The sequence below is a fragment of the Aotus nancymaae genome, unplaced genomic scaffold (genome assembly GCF_030222135.1).
Source record: "Aotus nancymaae isolate 86718 unplaced genomic scaffold, 86718_ANA_hifiasm-v0.15.2.pri h1tg000031l, whole genome shotgun sequence".
NCBI classification, from domain to species: domain Eukaryota; kingdom Metazoa; phylum Chordata; class Mammalia; order Primates; family Aotidae; genus Aotus; species Aotus nancymaae.
This window is the reverse complement of record NW_026988444.1, coordinates 1,698,466-1,716,227: the sequence shown is the minus strand read 5'-3', so window position 1 is coordinate 1,716,227 and position 17,762 is coordinate 1,698,466. Positions and strand designations below refer to the sequence as shown.

Sequence of the window (17,762 nt, the reverse complement as noted above, 5' to 3'; positions counted from 1 at the left end):
CCATGATCAAACAGGATTTATCCTTGGGACACAACAGTGGTTCAACCTATCCAGATCAATCAGTGTAATACACCACATTAACATAATGAGGAATAAAAATTATATGATCATTTTAATAGATGTAGAAAAGGTATTTGACAATATTCAGAACTCTTTAATGATAAAAACTCAACAAATTACATAGAGAACTTACCTCAAACAATAAAGACTATATATGAAAAGCCTATGGCTAACATCATACTCAGCAGTGAAAATCTGGATTTTTCCTCTAAGATCTGGAACAAGATAAGGATGCCCACTCTTGCCACTTTTATTCAACCTAGTTCAGAAGTGCTAGCCAGAGCAATTAGGCAAGAATAAGAAATAGAAGGCATCCAAAGAGGAAGAGAAGAAGTGAAATTGTCTGTTTTCTGACAGCCTGATCTTGTATATAGAAAAACCCCAGAGGCCAGGCTCAGTGGCTCATGCCTGTAATCCCAGCACTTTGGGAGGCTGAGGTAGGAGGATCACTTTAGCACAGGTTTTCAAGAATAGCCTGGGCAACATAGCAAGACACTGTCTGTATTAAATTTTTTAAAAATTTAAAAAGAAAATCCCAGAGACTCCACTAAAAATACTATTAGAACTGATAAACAAACTTAGTAAAGTAGCAAGATACAAAATCAACATACAAAAGATCAGTAGCATTTCTATACACTAAAAATGAACTCTCCATTGTTTATATATTTATACCTAATTAGGTATAAGTATATAATTAGGTATAATTATATATTTATAAATTATATATAAATTATATATAAAAATATAATTTAAATTATTATATATATAATTATATATTAAATTATTATATTATATATATAATTATATATTAAATTATTATATTATATATAACTATATATATAATTATATAAATATATAATTTAAATTATACCTAATTATAAAAATATTATTAGGTATAACTGTATTTATACCTAAATTTTAAAAATGTAGGTATAATTTTAAAATTTAGGTATAAATATAATCAAAGTGGTAATGGATTTGCATATTGAAAGCTGCAAAATATTGATGGAATAATTTTAAGAAGTCACAAACAAATAGAAAGATATCCTGTACTCATGAATGGGAAGAATTAATGTTGTAAAAATGTGCATATTACCCAAAGTTATCTCTAGATTCAATGTAATCACTATCAAAATTTCAGTGACACTTTTTCACAGAAATAAAAAAAGCAATTTTAAAATTTATATGGAACCACAAAACACCTCAAATATCCAATGAAATCTTGGACTAAAAGAACAAAGCTAGAAACATCACACTTTCTGATTTCCAAATATATTACAAACCTACAGAAAGCAAAACAGCATGATACTGGCATAAAAACAGACATACAGATCCATGGAACAGAATAGAGAAGCCAACAATAAACCCACACACTATAGCAAATTGATTTTCAACAAGGGTGTCAAGGACACACAATGGAAGAGGGATAACTCTCTTTGATAAATGATGTGAGAAAATTGGATACTCACGTGCAGAACAAGGAAATTGAACCCTTATTTCACACCGTATACAAAAATCAACTAAAAATGAATGAAAGCTATGAACGAAAGACCAGAAACTATAAAACTACTGTAAGAAAACAAAGTTATTAGTACAAATTTTAGCATGGCTCCAGTTAAAAAAAAAAAAAAAGAAAGAAAGAAAACAGGGGAAAGCTCCATGACATTGGTCTGAGCAGTGATTTTTCTGGATATGACCCCAAGAGCACAGGCAACAAAAATAAAAATAGATAAATGAGATTGTACCAAACTAAAAAGCTTCTGCACAGCAAGGAAACAAAAGAGTCAGCCTATGAATTGGGAGAAGATATTTGCAAACCATACATTTGATAAGACACTAATATCCAAAATATATAAAGAATTTAAACAATGCTATAGCAAGAAAGCAACCTAATTTCAAATTGGGCAAAGGACGTGAACAGACATTTCTCAAAAGAAGACATACAAATGGTCAACACGTATATGGAAAAATGCTCAATGCCACAGACATATGCAAATTAAACTGAGATATTGCCTCACACTTGTTAGGATGGCTGTTATCAAAAAGACAAAAGATAACAAGTGTTGACAAGGATGTGAGAAAAGGGGACCCTTGTATGCTGTTGGTGGGAATGTAAATTAACACTTCTATTATGTTAAAACAGTGCAGAAGTTCCTCAAAAAATGAAAAATAGAACTACCGTATGATCCAGCAATCACACTACTGAGTATGTATCCAAAGGAATTGAAGTCAGTGCTTCAAGAAGATGTCTGCACACCCATGTTCATTGCAGCATCGCTCACAATAGCCAAGATACGGAAGCAACCTCAGCGTTCTTCAGTGGATGAATAAACAAACATAATGTGTTATATATACCCAATGGAACACTGTTCAGCTTTAAAAAAGAAGGAAATTTCTGTCATTTGTGATAGCATGCATGAACCTGGAGGACATTATGCTAAGTGAAATAAGCCAAGCACAGAAAGACAAATACTGCATGATCTCATTAACTTACGGAAGCAGAGAGCATAATAGTGATTACCAGAGATGGGAGGGGAAGATCAAGGAATGGAGAGATGTTGGTCAAAGGGTGCAGAGTTTCCAATAGACAGGAGAGGAAAAAGTTCTAGAGATGTATTGTCCAGCATGGTGACTATAATTAACAATACTACGCCGTAGATTTTTTAATTACTAAGAAAATAGATTGTAAATGTTCTCATCACACAATAAAAATGCTAAGTATGTCAGGTGATGGACATGTTAATTAGCTTGATTTAATCATTCCACAATGTGTACGTATATCAAAGCATTATGTTGTATGCTGTAAGTATATTAAACTTTTGTCAATTATGTCTTAATAAAAAATAAAAAGAGAGTGGATCTTCTTGGCTAGTTAATAGTATGGGGAGGAAACTTTTCACTGTATGTATGTATAATTAGTTTTCATAATCTTTGAATTGTGAACCATGAAAATGTGATATTTGAAAATTTAAACTAATAAACTATAAAAGGAGAGAGATGAAATAAACCATTTAATTGAGAAGACTTTAAAAGGCTTAACTGATAAGGCCACAGTGAAATACATACTTTACAAACAAGGATTTCATCTTCTTTTCAGTTGCTCGTATTTTACACATGAGACTATTTTTTTTAAGTCTTTACATTTCTGAAAGTTTTGCAGTTTCTAAGGTCCAGACAAGGTCTGTGTTCCAAGTGCTCCAGTACAACGAAGACCTAGGCAGCCACACCTTGATTCTGTGAGTCATGGTGAGCCTTTGTTTGTTTGTTTGTTTGTTTTGTGTTGCTTCATTTTTTGAGGCAGGATCTCACTCTGTCACCCAGGCTGGAGTGCAGCGGCTGGATCATAGCTCACTGCAGCCTCTACTTCCCAGGCTCAGGCAATCCTCCCACCTCAGCCTCCCAGATTGCTGAGACTACAGGTGTGCGCCACCACACCTGGGTAATTTTTTGTATGTTTTGTAGACATGGGGTTTTGCCATGTTGCCCAGGCTGGGAGAAGATCATTTTTGCATTGCCAAATATGTGCACAGCACGTGCTTCACCTCTCACCTTCCTCCACAGTAGGGTAAAACAATATTAGTCCTTGTCTCCTCATCCCCAATTGTTTGAATTGCTCCATTTTCAGAGGCAATTGCTGTACTTAATTTGGAGCATGTCGCTCCCTTACATTCCTTTGTACTTGGACTACATGTGTGTGTGCCTGAGACTGGAGTATGGATTATTGGTTTCACTCTGTGCATTTTGCACAATGGAGTAAGTTGACGTGTGTTCTTCTGCATCTTGCCTCCTTTCTCTCTACATTATGAAATCCATCCTGGTTAGTGCCTGCAGAATCCCAGCTCAGCTACTCACCAGCTGTGTATCCCTGGCGGGATACTGCACTCTGAGTATCCCAGTTCCCTCATCCATAAAACGGGACAACAGCAAACCCCATGAGACTGGTTCAGCAGCAAAGGAGTCTGTCTGTGAGAGGCTCTCAGAACCATGTCCGGCAGATCCTAAGTGCTGCGTATGGAGATGCTGGTTCCATTTTAGAGCTGAGGAAACTGAATCTCAGAGAGCTTATGCAGCTTGTCTTGGCCACATGATGAGTGAGGAGCAGATCCCCCCCTCCGGGGGCCAAACAGGAAGGCCAGTACTGTCATTGTCACCTTTTTATCTCCTGGAATTCACAGCTCTCTATGGCAGTGAGTAAAGTGCTCAGTGAACACTGCTGTATTGAACTGAATTATATGGTTTATAACAAATCTACAATAATTTTCCAGTGGTGATAATCCTATGTGAACTAAATACTTTTTAACAAATATTTTACAATTTAGGAGGATAAAAGGTCTTTTGTCACTGTAGGGGATATAAATTAAATCACTGGTGAAATAAACCAACTCATGAAAACAAAAGTTATTACAAGAATGACTGTTGCCATCGGACCCTGGCAGGAAACAGTGGCACCCTCCTCCTGGATTTTGACAAGTTGTGGGCAGGGCTGGCACATCCAGTGGTTGTTGAGACGTTGAGGAAGCTGTAACCTCCCCTAGAGTTTGTGGAACCTCCAAGAGCTGGAGTGGGTGGAATTAGGGAAGGAATTGGGCACAGAAGTGTCCAGACTCTCTCTCCATCTACAGAGGCTGCTGCCCCCTACTCATGAATCCAGCTAAGGGTAGATGGCAGGCAGGAGCTCTGCCATGCCACAGAAGGGCCTGCAGGGTCCAGGGCCAGGCAGAGAGGTGATACTGACCGCACAAATACTTCCTTCCAGACAGGAAAAACAGTCCTCCTCCTGATAGGGATCTATGAAAATGTTATGACTATTTTGGTTTTCACTAGGTTATTGAGGATATCATTGCAAACCAAGAAGAAGAAAAAAAAAATGAAAAGAAGAAAAAGGAAAAACAACGTAAGAAAGCCAAAACACAAAAGAAGGGAACAAAGGAAAAAAATAAGGTAAAATATTTGTATGGAATTTTAGAAATTTGATTTCATTTTCTTTTTCGTGACTTTTTGCTTTGAGTCAATGAGATATTTCCAAATCTGTTGGAATTGCAGTCATTTGTTTCCTAGAGAAACCATGTTATCTACCAACAGGTTTTCAACTTTCAAATACTGATCAACAATCCATTGCCACATTTTCTATAACTTAGAAATCAGGATCCGTCGTGGTTTCAACAATTCAGACACCGCACATGTTTATTCACATATGTGATTGCTTTGATTTTTTCTTCCTCAAAATAAGTTGTCCCGCTTGTCTTTCCTCAAGGGTAGAGAGAAGTAAAAATGCTTAACAAACCAAGTAAACACTGGAAAGTCAAAATAATCATACTAATTTCACCAAAATGTGTTCATTCAAATTTATCATTTAGCATTGACATCTGGATGTATTTTTACAGAAGTATTTGTTACTAAAGGAAATCAAGGGTTCACAGTGTCACATTGGGCCCCTCCTTCCCTGATGTGGTGGGGTTGGAAACGGAGGTGGGGTGGGCTTGCCAATAACTGGGGGACCTTCATGGGGAAGCCTGCAGAAGAGGTGCACTCTCGGGGCCCGTGTGCTCTCAGCATAAACTCTTTCTATGGGAAACAGATCTCAGGCTTGAAGATGGCCTTATCCTAAAACGTGACTATGTTTGAAGTAGAGCGTGTTGCAGTCAGATACTACTTCACAGCTGACCAAAATCCAATCGGAATCAGCTCTGAAGAGTGAATCCTTAAAGACATTTATGCAGCCAACAAACATATGAAAAAAAAAAGCTCACCATTACTGGTCATTAGAGAAATGCAAATGGAAATCATAAGGAGATACTGTCTCATGCCAGTTAGAATGGTGATTATTGAAAAGTCTGGAAATCACAGATGGTGGCAAGGCTGTGGAGAAATAGGAACACTTTTACACTGCTGATGGGAGTGTTAATTAGTTCAACCATTGTGGAATACAGTGTGGCAATTCCTCAAGGTCCTAGAACCAGAAATACCATTTGGCCCAGCAATCCCGGGATACTCACGTGATAGTACCAAAGCCCAGTCCCCTCACCTTGCCTGGACAACTCCAAGGGTTCTCCCAGCTTCTTTTGCTCCCTGCTGGATCAGCTGACAGCTCTCTTGCAATTGCATCACAACTTAGCTTCTCCCTCTGCCTAGGGCTGCTTCCCTCCCTCCGCCTAGGGCTGCTTCCCTCCCTCCGCCTAGGGCTGCTTCCCTCCCTCCCTTCCTTCTGCCTGGTGTTCCCAGTAGACCACCTACATGCATCTCCATCTGAGTGCTTACAGGGAACCCTATCTGGGAGACTACCTAGTGCCCTATTCTTCTGCCTCTACCCCGGAATTTTAGCTTGTTCGGGGAGAAAAAAGCCCCTTGAATACAGTTAATTTTTAAAATCATACTCTTATTCTACATGATAATTTTGAAGAAGTGCCTAAGAATAAAGAGAATTGGAAGAATTCCAATTTTATTCTAAGAATCTCTTCCTCTAAATATGCACGAGGGAGTTTTATACTTGCAAATTAAAAATTCGCTGTTAGTGAAGCTTGTTCCATATAAATCTGTAATTACCAGCTACACAATCTGGTCTTTGTTGGGTGAAAGTATTTTATTAACTAGCTATTAAAGAGTCACTTAACGATGAACAGTTTTGAGCAAAAAGCAAAGTTTGAGAACATCAGCATTTATGAAATGCTTGCAAATGAAGGGGGAAAGCCTTCAGAATCAGAAATGAAATTGTTCATGACAAATGCAGATCTGCATCGTGACAATGTGATTATTGAAAGAAGAAATGGTCAACTCTAGTAAAAATTGATATATTTAAGTTATGCTGCTACACTGCTTAGAGACCAGATTTATATTTTCTAGAGACTTTTAAGTCTTACTCTGCTTTGGGAGGCTGAGGCAGGTGGATCACGACGTCAGGAGATCAAGACCATTCTGGCCAACATGGTGAAACCCTGTCTCCACTAAAAAATACAAAAATTAGCTGGGTATGGCAGCACGTGCCTGTAGTCCCAGCTATGGGGAGGCTGAGGCAGGAGAATTGCTTGAACCCAGGAGGCGGAGGCTGCAGTGAGCTGAGATCATGCCACTGAACTCCAGCCTGGGCGACAGAGTGAAACTCCGTCTCAAAAAAGAAAAAGAAAAAGAAAAAAGTGTCTTACTCTGGAATGAACCCTAGAGTACTTCAAACCATTCCTGAGATCAGTTATTCAAATAGTTTTGTGAGAATTGGCATTTTGACCTATAGCAAAAGGCATTGTAATCCCTCATGGTTAGAGGGCAAGGGAGGAGAGAGAGGAAAGTCGTCTGGATGCTGGCTTATCCCAGCCCTCAGCAGGCCCAGCTACGTGATTGTTCTTTGAGTATTTTGATAAGACCACTTATCAATTGCCAGTTCTATATGCATAATTGGAAAACTTGGAAAATATCTCACATTTAAAAACAGATAGGATTATCTATTTCAACTAACCTCTTTAAATGGAAAATAGGCTATTTTCTAAATATCGCACAGGTAGAGAGCTAAAAGCTTTGCAAGTCCATTGGATAGTTACAAATTAACATAAATATGACAAAATGTATTATAAGCGCAAAAAAAAAGTCATGAGAACTGCTGAATGTTTTGGTTGAATTTCGCAGTGAATCATTGTTTCCATGTGAATTTCCAACTTATTGCAGGGCTAGTGGAGTGAGAAAGAGCAGGATTGTCATGGTGGATTTCTGTAACTGTACACAAGACCATTTTTAAATAAAATATCTGTGATTAGTAATCTTGTATGTATTTGATCTTTTCATCAAGAAACTTGGTGAAACAGTTTAATGTTTAAAATATGAACATTTTCAGTTCCTTATTTGGATCCATCTGGAGCCCCTCCACACTGAGATGCTGAAAGACAGAAGAAAACAGAGCAGTCTGGGATGTTCCTCTTCCGTTTAGGGCTAGTGGAGCAGAAAACACAAAAGCACAGTAGTCCTGCTCAGTGGCTCCCACCTGTAATCGCAGCACTTTGGGAGGCTGGGGCAGGAGGATCACTTGAGGCCAGGAGTTGGCACCGAGCCTGGGCAACATAGTGAGACCCAGTCTGTACCAAAAAAAAAAAAAAAAGAGAGAGAAGCACAATAAATACATTCAAATACGAGGTTCTAAAAATTAGTCTTTCATTCATAGGCAAGGAAATGAACCTCTAGGTAAACTTCACACGTTATACAAGTACTAGCTCAAAATGGGTCATGGACTTAACCATAAAACTATGAATCCTTGAGATTAAAACGTAGGAAAAATATCTTCAGAATCTAGAGCTAGGCAAAGAGGTCTTAGACTGTACATCAAAAACAGGATCCATAAAAGGAAAAAAATATAAATTGGGCCTCATCAAAATCAAAAACTGTTGCTCTGTGAAAGACCCAGTGAAGAGGATGAAAATAAAAACTATAGATGGGGAGAAAATAAACTATCTGTCTGACAAAGGATTAGCACCTAGAATATATACAGAACTCTCAAAATTCAACAGGTAAAACAATAGTCTTTCTTTTGAGTCCTCGGTTTTAAATCCAAAATGGTTGTGGATTGCAGGTAAGGAACGCTCTGTGGAAAGCACTTTCACAGAAGACAGTGCTAGTGCCGGGAGGACATTTTCCGCAAGCTGAAAGCATCCTGCAAAGGTGCTTTCAACACCAGAGTATAATCGCCTTTGTCTCACAGTTATGTGGACCTCGCATTGGCTTTAGAAGCAAAAGTAACAGGAATAGCGCACTATGCAATCATCCTTACAACTGCTTCCTCTGTTCTTTTTCAAGCCACATGTTAGACCATTTGGAATGATTTAAAGTCGTATTGACCTGTCACAACATGATCATGAACGTTAATGAGTCTTCTCTAAATTCACTCCAGCCTCAAAATGATTTAACTTAGTGCTGCATTCTTCTGGAAAGACCCTTGGACCTTTATGCAGCACAGTTCACACTGAAAGCATTTGTTGATCTGCAGTGCCAGCAGACATAACTCTGACCACAGCTCCTCCTCCCCAGTCCCTTGGCCCAAAGAAGTGCTCCAAATTGAACCATTAAGCCAACCACATTCTTATGTTATTTTAGACATTTCAAATCAAATTTTGCATGACTTTACAAAAATGGACAAGGGAATGTCATGCATTTCCAAAGGAAGTTATCAGGAATAAGGGTGCCGTCATGGAAATGTATGTCTGGAGCATCTTCTGTGTCCACTGAAATACAATAAGAGAAGAGGATGTAAAGAAGGGAGAAGTTGGCTTGTGAGCTATAGAGATAATAGAGTCCTTAGCCCAGGGAACAGGGACCCCATGATTAAACACCCTGTAATTGTACGTAAATTTTTATGGGAAGAAACACTCTCCTGGAGAAAAGGTGTGTTGGCTTTCTTCATGTTTTCAAGAGGCCCCTTTTGTAAAAAGCTCAAATATCACTGCTTAGAGAAAGGACGTATTTGGTTACACAGGCAAAGGGCCAACAAAGGCACGGCAGACTCAAAGGACAGTGATGATCTGAGGCACCAGAGCGGCAGGGGAGGCTTCATGGGGGATATGGAATGTCAGGAGACCCTTTCAGGAGCCTACACTCATAGCCCAAGTCTGCCCACATCTCCCCATCTCCACAGCAACCACCTGACCAAGAGGCATCATTGCCTCTCAGGGGTGCAACTGCACCAACCTCCCAGCCAATGCCCCCACCTCCTCTCCTGCCATTCCCCAGCCTATTCCCCTGCAGCAGCTAGAGCGACCCGAAACTCTGATTGACTTCTCTGACAGCACTTGGGACTCAAAAGCTATGCAATAGTTACTTTTGAAGACATGAATAAATGCTCAGATGAAGATCTGCCCTGGGATGAAAGGACTGGGTATAAAAAGATGAAACAGATGGAAGAGACATCACGAAAGATGCAAGAGATACCACAAAGGATGACTGGCCTGGCTGACGGGCTGTGGAAAAAACAGGAGGAGACCAAGGAGTTGAGGTGAACTCCAGGTGTCTTGAGTGGAATGGAGGGAACATTGAGGACAGATGGACCAGGGCTGGTTTGGAGCTATTGAGCGAAACCATTGTCTATGGTTCAACAGCTGGAAGTTCAGGACAAACTCAGGAGAGATAAAGACTGGTGTTGTGGATCAGGATTCATCCCAACTCAGGAAAACTCTAGTTGAAGGTGGGGCATGGATAAGGTGTAGGAAAATCAGTGTGAATGGAAGTTGGAGAATCTGGATTACAGCTTCATATTGGGGCAGGAGAAAGAGGTGAAACCAACCGGGGGGATGGGAACAGCATGGAAGGCAGGAAGAAATCCAGCACCATGAAGTTCTATACAGCCTTCCATCTGGGGATTTCTGGAAGGATAAATGGGCGGTTTTCCTTCTCCCCCTCAGTCCCTCTGCCATAGGAGAACTGGCTGGGCACACTGGCTCACACCTGTAATTCAGCACTTTGGGAAGCCATGACAGAAGGATTACTTGAATACAGAAGTTTGAACCAGCCTAGGGAACATAGAGAGACCCCCATCTCTACAAACAATTTTTATAAAATTATCCAGGCATGATGGCATGTGCCTGTGGCCCCAGCTACTCAGGCAGCTAAGGCAGGAGGATCTCCTGAGCAAGGGAAGTCAAGGCTGCCAGTGAGCCATGATTGCACCACTGCACTCCAGCCTGGGCAACAGAGGGAGACTCTGTCTCAAAAAAGGAAAAAAAATTAGGCTTTACCAGCAGAATTTAGTGTCGTGGTGTCTCACAGGAAGTTCTCCACTCCCAGACATGGGTCCCTCGGCTTCCTGCCTCAGAAGCGCAAAGCAGGCATCGTGAGAAGGCAAAGAGCTTCCCTAAGGATGACCCTTCTAAGCCGGTCCACCTCGCAGTCTTCCTGGGATACAAGGCTGGCATGACCCACATTGTGCAAGAAGTCAACAGGCCAGGATTCGAGGTGAACAAGAAGGAGGTGGTGGAGGCTGTGACCGTTGTGGAGACGCCGCCATTGTGGCTGTGGGCATTGTGGGTGATGTGGAAACCCTGGAGGCCTCTGGACCTTCAAGACCATCTTCGCTAAGCACATCAGTGATGAGCACAAAAAGCACTTTTCTAAGAACTGTCATAAATCTAAGAAGAAGGCCTTTACCAAGTGCTGCAAGAAATGGCAGAAAGGATGACAAGAAAAAGCTGGAGCAGGACTTCAGCAGCATGAGGAAGCACTGCCAAGTCATCCGCGTCACTGCCCACACCCACGTGCACCTGCTCCCTCCACACCAGAGGAAGGCCCCACTGATGGAGATCCAGGTGAGCAGAGGCACCGTGGCCAAGAGGCTGGACTGGGCCTGGGAGAGGCTACAGCAGCAGGCACCTGTGAACCAAGTGTTTGGACAGAATGAGATGATTGACATCTTCGGGGTGACCAAGGGCAAAGACTACAAAGGGGTCACAAGCCGTTGGCACACCACGAAGCTGCCCTGTAAGACCCACTGAGGCTTGCCCAAGGTGGCCTGGATCGGGGCATGGCATCCTACCTGTGTGGCCTTCTCTGTGGCACGTGCTGGGCAGAAAGGCTACCATCACTGCACTGAGATCAACAAGAAGATCCATCTGTAAGATCAGCCAGGGATACCTCATCAAGGAGACAGACTGATTCAGAACAATGCCTCCACTGACCGTAACCTGCCTGACAGGAGCATCAACTCTCTGGGTTGCTTTGTCCCCTATGGTGAAGTGACCAGTGACTTTGTCAGGCTGAAGGGCTGTGTGTCGGGAACCAAGAAGCAAAAACCTGTGCTCACCCTCCACCAGCCTTTGCTGGCAAGACCAAACGGCGGGCTCTGAAGAAGACTGACCTCAAGTTCATTGACACCACCTCCAAGTTTGGCCCTGGCTGCTTCCAGACCATGGAAGAGAAGAAAGTATTCATGGAACCACTCAAGAAAGACCACATTGCAAAAGAAGATGGAGCTTAATACCAGGAAGAGATTTTGCAGCTGGTGAGGTCTCAATAAAAGTTATTTTCCACTGGAAAAAAATGAGCAGTTTAAACTAAGGATATGATAGAGGCACTCGGGAGGTTCTTTAAAGAGAGAGAGGGCCACAGGGGGAAATGACACAGCAGCGGTGAAGAGAAGGCTTCAGAAGAAAGTGTGGTCAGGGTGGGCCAGAGAAACAAAACCAACAGGAGAGATATACATAAAAATACACATGGCCTGTATGTGTGTGTATATATGTCCTCTGTGTCCTTTTATACTTATATAGAGAAAGATTCATTCATTATAAGGTATTGGTTCCTTCGGTTATGCAGCCTGAGAAGTCCCATCGTCTGCCATCTGCAAGAGGGGGTCCCAGGAGAGCTGGTGGGAGAGTTCAAAGGCCAGAGAGCTGAGGGCCCATGGTGTAGATTCCAACCCTGAGGACTGGAGAGCTGGAGAGCCAGTAACCAGCTGGCAGCCTGCATGGCCCGACCATACTCATGACCAAGAAGCTCTTTCCAACAAAAATGAGCACAGATACCATCATCAGAGAAACTTGGGACAGAAGCATTTAGGGCACAGCTATGCATTTTTAGACTTTCCATTGTGGATTATCTCCTATCTGTTGTATTTCTTTTGTGGGGGAAAGAGTGGCACTCTGAAGCCCTAAAAGCTGTGAAGAACGTTGACTCCCTAGTGCCGACGGGAAGGCATGAGCAGAAAAGTAAAACCGTGGCCTAAATGCAGGCTCAGAAACACTGGAGATGCTGATCTGTTGTTCAAGTTTAATTGCATAAGGTCTCACGTTATTTGGTGCCCATTAATTTTTAAATATAGTGTTCAGCCATTATAGTGTCTGGGTTGATTTTTACTTCTGAATCTAGAGAAAGGGGATTATTATTTCACTCTCAGATCGGTGGGAAATCATCAGCCTCTTCAAAATCGCTGGTCGACCTCTCCCCCACTCCAGGATACAGACCCGGAGGGAAGAAGCAGGTAATCTAAAAGCTGCTGAGTGATCCCTTTGACATTTGAACTTGTACGTTAACAGATGTATGCCAAAATGTATACCCTCATTTCAAGAAGACTAACAGCTGCAGCCGTATTTGAATTTTTCCACAGTCCTATCAGCGTGAAATGTCAGCTGTCCCTCAACAACCTACTTCAGATGCACATACTTGCCAATAGAAAATTTTCAACAGAACCTCCATGCATTTGAGTCGCCCTTTAAGCCAGGCAGGAAATTATAACAATAGTTAACATCTGGGGAGGGCAGGAGGAGGACGCACGGTTTATCTCGGACCTCTCTCGTAATTTCACAAAGACAGATACAGAGGATAAAATATTTGACCACAAAGCCTCTTCTGGAAACATTTGCATTTGCATCTCTGCATCTCTCAGTGTGTCTCATTGACTGTCAGCGGGAAACTTTAGAGACCTGCCTGCAGCGTTTATCTGTGCTGTGTAAGGGACAGTGTTCACACAGTAGCTGGAAACTTACTAAAAATGGTCCGTTTCCACAAACCAGCTTTTTAAATATGCACTAGTCCCCCCTTATTCTCAATTTCACTTTTCGCAGTTCCAGTTACCCACAGTCAAGTGTGAACCATCAATATCACATGGAAAATTCCTAAGTTTTGAACTGTGCCCCATTCTTCACAGTGTTAATGAAGTCTTGCACCACATGGTCCCATCCCACCACGGACATGAATCATCCCTTTGTCCAGCATGTTCATGCTGTATACACTACCTGCCTGTTTCCACGCAGGAAAAAGTATAGTGTATGTAGGGTTTGGTGCTATCCAGGGCTTCAGGTGTGCACGGGGGGTCTTGGAATGTATCCTCCTTGGAGAAAGGGGGACTATTATCACCTAAATGAAATCATGAGGCCTCCATAAGTTTATTTTTACTTAACAACTGCTTTGTCCTGAGTGATTTATAACTGACTGGGCCATGAAGAGAAAGCAGGAAGCCGATGAGAAAGCAACGAGCTGCTCTAAAGGAAGCTTTCTGTGTGGTTGAGCATCTTAGCAGTACCCAGAGACTGGGCAGGTGAACTGTCACTGCTGCTAATTGTGATGTTTGAGGAACCCCAGAAGACTGGAGTCATGGAAACGGCTCCGTTTGCAAAAAAGAAAGTTGGACGCTACCAACCACGGATCATGGCATGCTGCTGGAGTGGCCAAGCAGAGAAGGCAGACACCACGGTGACTCAGCTCAGGTCAGTCTGCATGTGAGAACACACTTCTGCTCCCTATTAGAAGGAGACTCCCAATGTCCACACACCTTGGAAAAGAAGAGATTCTGGCATTCTCGTTTAATTGAACATGATTGGTCTAGGGCAGCTGGGGCATTGGATTTTTTTTTTCTTTTTTCTTTCTTTCTTTTTTTTTTTTTAGCTCTCCATTGGGTTAAGTTAATAGATCAAATCTATTCATGATTTGGTCAGCCAGCAAGCCTCGAAAGCAAGGGAGATGGAAAATGACGGAGGCATGAATAAACACCCCCCTCCAGCAGCATGAAGTCACTCAGGCGCCCAAATGTAAGAAACTGGCGTTTGTTAGGTGCCATGTTCTGAATTTTTGTGTCCTCCCAACTTCAAAATGCATACGTTGAAAGCTAATCACCAGTGTGACGGTGTTAGGAGGTGGGGCCCCAGAGGGTGATTCGGTCATGAGGGCAGAGCCCTTGTGATTGAGATTAGTGCCTTTGTGAAAGAGACCCCAGAGAGCCGCCTCACCCCTTCCACCAAGTGAAGACATGGCTGAAACATGCAGTCTCTGAGGCAGAGAGCAGCCCCACCAGACACAAAATCTGTGGGGACATTGATCTAGGACTTGCCAGTCTCCAGAACCTGAGAAATACATTTCTTTTGTTTATGAGCCACTTAGTTTATAATAGTTTCTTATAGCAGCCTGAGCTGATCAAGCCATTAGGAATGAACACCTAAAACCCATGAGTATAATTTCAAGGCAGGAGAAACCTGTCTACCTGGTATATGCATTAGAAAGGTAGGAGGGCTTTGTCCACTCTGGACTCATGGTGTGACGGGAATATCCAGACAGCAGCATAACCGCAGGCCACATTCACACGCCGCAAAGACCAAGGAGGTCACCGGCCATGGCTCCACCCATGACATTAAACCAGCACCGTTGCTTAACTGGAAGCCTGGGCAGCTAGAACAGTCCACAGGATGGCCAGGAGGGCAAACAATCTGGAAATCTCGTTTGAACGATGGTGACAGGAGTCAGGAAGGCTTCATCTGGAGAAGACTCGGGGCATGAAGAGGGTGCGGACTCCCTGATCTCCAGGAATTGGAAGGACAACTTCATTGAATCTGTGGCCTTCAGTCTAGCTGCCTGGGGTTGTTTTCAGAAAAAACGACTCCCAATGTCCACATACCTTGGAAGAGATTCTCGCTTAACTGAACATGATTGGTCTAGGACAGAGCTGGGGCATGGGATTCTTTTTTCTCTCTCTCCATTGGGTGATGTCGAAAGAGTTGTCTGGCAGTGGAGTGGGCCACCCCCGCTGTAGAGGAAGACAGCGTCAGAACACGGGTCATGGCTGGCCCGCCTCACTCAGGAAGTGGGCCAGAGTGTGAAGGGCCAGCCACAGTGGCGGGATGGGGTCTGGGAAGGCAACTCCTGGTTTCCGTTGGGGGAAACGTGTGTGACAGTTACAGGGAAGCCCTGGACCCGGGAACCACCTAGTAAAAGGCGTCAAAGGAAGAGGGGCCATGGCATGGTGTGGTCGGGTCCCCGAGGCACGGTGAAGGAGGATTGGGGGACGGGAAGACTCAAGGATCTCAGAGGCAGGACCCGTGCAGCTCTAGCACCTAGCAAGCCCCACCCTTAGTAGCTGCTCCGAAAAGGTTCACAGTCAACAGGTGGGCTGATGCACCTTCATTTGTAAAAATCAAGATAAGGCCACAAAGTTAGGAAATGAACAGAAAAGCAAACAAAATGAAGTTCAGCCACACCAACTAAAGAAATACACATTTTTTAAAATACCATGTTATACCTATTCATCCAGCAAAACTTTTAAGTCATAAATTATGATTCTGCTATAACAGATGGACATCACATAGGCATCTCCTCCCCACCCCCAGCCCCGCCCATTCCAGCCAGAGTGATGCGCCATGGGGCCAATCCCTTCACGCCAGGCTTCTGGGAAGCTACTCTGCTCATAAACCAACTCCAAGCTCCCTGAAAGTCAGCACAGCTTATGGTCCTTTCAAGGTCAGTCCTCTTTCTGTCTCTCTGTCTCTGTCTCCCTGTCTCTCTTTCCCCCGCCCCTCTCTTCTTTCCTCTCTCTCTCCCCACACTCCAGCCTCATTTCTGTCTTCCCAGCCCCACATGGTCCCCACGGCTGCTGAACCTCCTTCGGTTGTCTCTGTGAGACACAGCCTCCACCCCATCTGGACTTCACGCATGCTGTTCCTCCTGCTGGAACACTTTGCCGCACCTCAGTCCCCCTTCCTGGATTCCTTCCCCCATCCCCCTCATCCTTCTCCTAATCCATCTCTAGGAGCACAGCCTCACCAGCGTAGGGGCTCCCAGAGACCAAACACAGAACAATCTGGGTATCCAAAACAAAAATGGCAAAAATAGACAATATCATTGACAAAAAAAGTAATAAAGACGTATGAGTCCTTAGTGATACCTGGAGAAAGAGAGAGACGGCGGGGAAGAGAGAGAGAAAGAGAGAGAGAGAGAGGCAGACAGATGGTACATAATCTCCGAGGAAAAACATACTAATTAGAGTGATTTTAAATTTCTCTTTCGTTCATGAATTCTCCCTCTTTCCTTCCAGGCAGGCCTTGCTTTATCCACAACTGGTCTTTTTCTTGATGCTCTTGCTGGCTTTTCTCTAACGCCCAGGTCTCTTGGGAGCCAGAAATGGGGCATAGCTAACCCAAGCCTTGTGTCCTAGGTGGGACTTTCTTACCAGAGAGCTTTGATTTAGTGTGAGCCCTGGAAGGTGAGTGAGTTGTGTCATAGGCTTTGATCTCCCTGATCTGGGTCCAGGTTCTCTCCCTGGTTCCCCGCTGGCCGCAGCTCCTCCTGCATGGCTTATGGGCTGGGTTCCAGGCAAGCCTGCCATTCCCCCTACCTCCCCGTGAAGTGAGAGTCCCCTCCCCAGCACCCCGGGACTCCCCATAGCTCTTGTGATCCTGCTTCACGCATCTTCCCTGCTTCCTGGTGCCTGGCAAGTACCTGCTTAAGGACTAAACCACCTGAGCAAATACGAAGCTGACAGACACAGAGGACTCAAAGCAAAATGCAAAGCTGAAACATACAAAGCTGAAAAAAGACACGGCAGATTCACAGATGAGAGTCAGGAGGGGTAGGAGGTGTGGCCTTTTGGCGAGCTGGTAAACCGTGGTCTCAGGGGACCGTGGAAAGCCCCTGGGGACACTTGAGCCAGCAGGTGACTTAATCAGAGCTGCAGCTGCCTCAGAAAGCAACTGAGGCAGCCAGTGTGCCTTTGCTCAGGCAGTAACCAGCACCGTCTTTGCTCAGGCAGTAACCCAGCACCGTCTTTGCTCAGGCAGTAACCCAGCACCGTCTTTGCTCAGGCAGTAACCCAGCACCGTCTTTGCTCAGGCGGTAACCCAGCACCGTCTTTGCTCAGGCGGTAACCCAGCACCGTCTTTGCTCAGGCGGTAACCCAGCACCGTCTTTGCTCAGGCGGTAACCAGCACCGTCTTTGGTCAGGCAGTAACCCAGCACCGTCTTTGCTCAGGCAGTAACCCAGC

At 43.6% G+C, this 17,762-nt stretch overlaps 1 protein-coding gene and 1 pseudogene across 3 annotated transcripts in view; both read left to right on the top strand.

The window, feature by feature from the left end:
• The window catches only part of IQCA1 (IQ motif containing with AAA domain 1), a 180,527-nt gene that overhangs the window by 74,826 nt on the left and 87,939 nt on the right, over positions 1 to 17,762 (top strand). For all 3 annotated transcript variants that reach the window (XR_002479595.2, XM_021676891.2, XM_021676890.2), the window contains exon 8: positions 4,885 to 5,001. Coding sequence is in view for 2 of the 3 variants with exons in the window: in XM_021676891.2 (XP_021532566.2) it covers positions 4,885 to 5,001 (117 nt within the window). In the remaining variant the exon portion in view is untranslated. The remainder of the gene's footprint in view (positions 1 to 4,884; positions 5,002 to 17,762) is intronic.
• LOC105720671 (large ribosomal subunit protein uL3-like) lies at positions 10,790 to 11,998 on the top strand (annotated as a pseudogene).